The sequence below is a fragment of the Tribolium madens genome, unplaced genomic scaffold (genome assembly GCF_015345945.1).
Source record: "Tribolium madens isolate multiple individuals breed KSU strain unplaced genomic scaffold, Tmad_KSU_1.1 Scaffold_1;HRSCAF=32;Tcas5.2_LG8, whole genome shotgun sequence".
NCBI lineage: Eukaryota > Metazoa > Arthropoda > Insecta > Coleoptera > Tenebrionidae > Tribolium > Tribolium madens.
Window position 1 is genome coordinate 8,753,707 of NW_025400984.1, and position 5,425 is coordinate 8,759,131.

Sequence of the window (5,425 nt, forward strand, 5' to 3'; positions counted from 1 at the left end):
ACCATTAATTTTTATAGAAATTATTATTTTGCAATTCTTTTGACCTTAATAAGCGTAATTATAATTTATTTCTCAAGGAAAATCATTAATTTGAATAAATTTTTCTGGTTGATATAAAAAAATCAAAATTTTTGAATGTTTTCGACGTTGTTCAGCCAAAAATTCAATTAGTTTGCCAAATTTTCTTAAAAATTAGTCAAAATCCACCAAATTAGTGGTGTTTTTGTGGGTGCGGATAAAACTTGAGTTATTTGGTATTATAAAACTCAAAGATTTTTCAGGCTGAAAAATCGCTCGAGTAAAACAAAAACTGCACTTGCAAAAGTTTTCACTTAAATAATTTTCTGCTGCGACCTTAAAAATCTTTTTTCTTTTATAGTTTGTATCCGTTGAGCTAGTGGGTGTTCCAATCTAAGGTGTAGGTATCTCTAATTATGATTTAAAAATGTGTAGATAAAAAATAAAACTGTGCCATGTGACAAATACACAGTCATCGCTTACATATTAGGCATGACCACATGCATAAAAAGCAGGCCAATCCTCAAGTCTGCAAATAATACCGTATTTTCCGTAGGTTTTGCAAAAGAGGAGAAAAGAATCACTAAGTTAACGGGTTTTGAGCTGCACTTGATTTATTTCCAATTGTGATAAATTCATTTTCCCATGTTATTTCACTTATTTTTTTCAGTAACTTGCTCGTTTTTGCTTCGTCAGTTTATTTAAAAATGAAAAGTGAATTAAAAAACAAACAATAAAATTGATATTTTGTGTGAAAAAATGGACAATAACAACAACTATGAAAATTAGAAAAAACGAAATTTGAACACAGGAAGTCCTAAAAACGCCTCAAGAAAAAGATAAACATTGTTAATTTACAGAGGATGAAACGTATGATGTGGAAATAACAATTTTGTAATAGTCTGGACAAAATTGCCCAATTACATGTTATTAAGATGGACCACTCTTCCGCCCACTGTTTAAAATTGACCATTCATTATTTCAGAACACGTAACTGAATATTTTTAATAAATCTTCAAGAAACATGAACCGGTATGACCTCCTAAAATATTTTCAGCGACCACAATGATCAAGAGCGGCTTTTTCAGGTGTCGTGTAACTGGAAGGCAATATTAGCATATCGCATATTTTTCTAATAATACTTTTCTAAGTATATGCTGTTTTAGTGACTCATAGATTATTCATTCTATCGGCAAACTTGAATCGAATGGTGGGAGACGATCTTCTTGAAATTCTGACAAATACAAGTTCGCGGCCATGTCATTCATATGACGCTGAAATTGACGCCTTTTATGGCATTCGTCTCAAGAAAACATTTCTTCACCTACCAACTGTCCCAACTAAACCTTCCCTATTAAACAAAACTCGAAATTGGAAAGAGAAAGCATTTTTTTGAATGGCTTACACGTTGTTCAGTCAAAATTTCTTAAAAATAAGTCAAAAAAATCATCAAATTTCTTTAAAAATAGCTTGATTTCACTAACCAGGATCAAAAATCGCTAAAGTGAATCAAAGATAGCATTACTTTGTTTTTTCAAGTTTTCACTTTTTCTGTGAGTAGATTAGAATTTTGAAAATCAACCATTTTTCTGGTGGATATTCTTTTGGCCTAAATAAATGTAATTAGGAAAATCATTAATTCTAATTATCTTTTCTTGTTAATATTTAAAAAATATCTCAAAATCTTCAAATGTTTTACACGTTGTTCAGCCAGAAACTCAATTATTTCGTTAAACTTTCTTAAAAATAAGTCATAAAATCACCAAATTAGTTTAAAAATAGTTGATTTCGCTAAACAGGATCAAGAATTAGCAGCATTATTTTGTTTTTTTTTAAGTGTTTTACCACATTTTTCAGCTAGAAACGCCATTATTTCGCAAAATTAAAACCCGAAATTTTATCAAGTTAGACCAAAAATCTCGTTAAAACGCTGTAAAAGTATCAAATATAAAACCTGATAATATTTTAGCTTGTTTTTGCCGAATTTAGCTCCTTTTTGCGCGAAAATTTGTGAAAAACAAGTCTAAACCTTCAAATTTCGTGTTATTTTCAAGCCTTTAAGCACGTTTTTGAACTAAATTCTCATTTTTTCTGTGAGATTATATTAAAATTCTTGAAATCCACATGTTTCTTCATTTTATTATTTTGCCATTCTTTTGACCTAAATGAAGATAATTATAACTATTTTGAAAGAAAATCATTAATTTAAATCAATTTTTCAGGTTCATAAAAAAAATCAAAATTTTTATATGGTTTACACGTTATTTAGACAAAAACTTAGTTTTTTCTCCAAGTTTTCTCAAAAATAAGTGAAAAAATCGACAACTTACTTTAAAAATACCTACTTTGATTTCACGGGATCAAAAGTCGCTAGATTGGGTCAAAAATAGCATTATTTTTGCTGTTTTTTTTCTGTATGAGATAGCGTTAGAATTCTTGAAAATCGACCGCTTTTCTGGATATAATTATTTTGCTATTCTTTTCACCTAAATGAATGTAGGTAATTATGATTTATTTTGCAAAAAAAAATCATTAAAATTTTAATTTAAAGTAATTTTTGTGGTTGATTTAAAAAAAAATCTCAAATTTTTCAAAAATCGCTACACTGGGTCAAAAATAGCAAGTATTTTAGCTAGAAACGCAGTTATTTCGCAAAATTTTCTTAAAAACAACACGAAATTTTACAAATTAGGCTAAAAATCAGTGTTTGTTTCTTCTTTTTTTTTTGAAAAATTTTGATAAAACATTGTAAAAGTTCCAAATTAGATCAAAATTGATAATATTTTTAGCTTGTTTTTGCTCGATTTAGCTCTTCTTTGAAAGAAAGTTCGTCAAAATTAAGCCGAAACTCGTGTTATTTTCCCCTTTTCAAACCTTTTGTATACGTTTTTAACTAAATTCTCATTTTTCTGTGAGATCCATTAGAATTTCTGAAAAGCAACCATTTTTCTGGTTGTTATTATTTTGCTATTCTTTTGGCTCTCAAATTTCGTACTATTTTCCCTTTTTCAAGTCTTTAAGCACGTTTTTGAACTGAATTCTTATTTTTTCTGTGAGATCATGTTAGAACCCTTGAAAATCGATCATTTTTCTGGATATAATTATTTTGCTATTTTTTTTACCTAAATAAATGTAATTATAATTTATAAATAAAAAAATAAATAAATGTAATTATAATTCATTTTGCAAAGAAAATCATTAAAATAATTAATTTAAATTTTAAAAAAATATCCCAAAAAAAAATCGTTGAAGTGGATCAAAAGTAACGTTATTTTTGCTTTTTTCGAGTTTTTTAGCACATATTTCAACCAGAATCGCAATCATTTTGCAAAATTTTCTTAAAAACAACACGAAATTTTACAAATTAGGCCAAAAATCGGTGTTTTTTGTCTTTTCGAAAACTTGCAAAAGTTCCAAATTAGATCAAAATTTTAGCTTGTTTTTACAGACTGTCTCAACTAAACATTCCCTATTAAACAAAACTCGAAATTGGAAAAGGGAAGCATTTTTAAACAACAATGTTGTCTGTTAAGTCTTTGAAACACTATACGAAGTTTAAAAACAACTTTTTATTCAAAGAAAACGATCAATTTTGGCAAAAATAAAAATCAAAATGGCGGATTTTTAAGGTTTGAATTTCTTCTTTCAATTTCTTTCGAAATTTCACTAGAATAAAAATATTAATGAATTTAGTGTTTTTCTTCCTTCTGTGTGAAGTTTGAAGTATATTTCTTGCGGAAGGCTTAGGCGGGTCACCCAGTGTGATAAATTTGAGAGCAACTATTAGCTATTGCATCAGGCTTAATTTATGTCATGTTACGTATGTTTGCTTCTCATTATATAACTCTCGATCGATAAAATCAATGTAAGCACTCCAACTTTGGCCATAACAACATCACTGCTGCATCACTTGAAACTTTACAAAACGGCCGATTTGGTAACAGTTTTCGTAATTCGTTCGCGTCCACATTAAAACCGTACCACCTGTGTCTTTTCTCATATTGTCCGCAATAAAATCTCACTTTCACACTTGAAATTGTGCGCTTTTCACGTGATCAATCGCACAAACACGCCTACTTAGATGCAAATTCAGTATAATTTTATGGTGCGACGCAATAGTTAATTAGTCCTCACCTGTGTTCCTCTTCTTTCCTTTTGGAGCTGCTCCTGGCGGGTTTCACCCCATCGTACTTGTTCTCCCTGCCGTAGATGCTCCCCCCGAAGGGGTCCTCCCCCAGGTAGTACCGCTGGACGGGCTGTTTGTTCTCCATCCCGTTGTGGTGGATGTTGTTGTCGATCACGTGTCCTTTTTGGTAGGACGGACTCGGGGACCTTTTCGTTCTATGTCTTGTTTTGCGTTCGGTGCTCGCTGAGCGGATCTTCCCGACTAGTTTCCGAATGGACTGACCTATAATATTCCCGCTCTTGGCTTTGGGAGGGTCCGGAGCGAATCGCGTCTTCTGCATGGCCTTCTTCTCGTTGACCGGAGGCGAGTAGTCCGGTGGAGGCTCCATCGCGGCGGCGTTCGCGTAGCGACTGTCGTGGTGTCGGCGTTCGGAAACCCGTTTGCGTTGTGGAGGTGTCGGCGTGATCTCCCGGATGGGGGAGATGCGGACTGGAGGAGGAGAGACCAGCATGGGCGAGCTGGTCCGGTAGTCGGGGATGGGGGACCGGCGTGGGGGTGTGTACGTCACGGGCTCGTGGACGTAGATCGGGGTGTCTTGGTGGTGGTAGGAGGGCAGCGGGTGGCGCTCCGACCACTGACTGATCCCTGCAAGAGCAATCAGTGTTGCCATATCAAAAATATTAAATTCACCAGATTCCGATTCAAGGCCATAGCTAGAAACATATTTTTTTTTCAAAAAAGTTCTCGAACAGGTCGATTTTATTTGTTTAAATGCTATATTTTGATATTATAGTGACATTTATGATGTCATTCGTTTTTGAGTTGTGACGTCATTTTTAATTTTTTTAATGACAACTGACATTTTTGTTTACTGTTTTAAGTAGCACACATCTTTATCTGAAAGAAAATTAAAAAATGAAATTAAAACTTAAAAAAAATAAAAAAATATTGACAGTTAAACACAATTTGTTTTATTTTTTGTTTTTTTGTATATTTTTTAAAATAACTAGCATGAAATACTTAATATTGAACTTAAACACAAAAAAATAAAAACAAAAAACAATCACTCTTTACAAAATAAAGCAAGAACAAGAAGATAAAGCTCTTTGTATAAAAATTTGTGAAAAACAAGTTAAATCTTTAAATTTCGTGTTATTTTCAAGGCTTTAAGCACGTTTTTGAACTAAATTCACATTTTTTCTGTGAGATTATATATAAATGAAGACAATTATAACTATTTTGCAAAGAAAACATTAATTTAAATCAATTTTTCAGGTTCAT

At 31.9% G+C, this 5,425-nt stretch overlaps 1 protein-coding gene across 2 annotated transcripts in view; it reads right to left on the minus strand.

Moving 5' to 3' along the window:
* Positions 1-5,425, minus strand: part of LOC123004400 (muscle M-line assembly protein unc-89) — a 34,832-nt gene that overhangs the window by 3,378 nt on the left and 26,029 nt on the right. For both annotated transcript variants that reach the window (XM_044397651.1, XM_044397650.1), the window contains exon 8: positions 4,153-4,789. In XM_044397651.1, the coding sequence (XP_044253586.1) occupies positions 4,153-4,789 (637 nt within the window). The remainder of the gene's footprint in view (positions 1-4,152; positions 4,790-5,425) is intronic.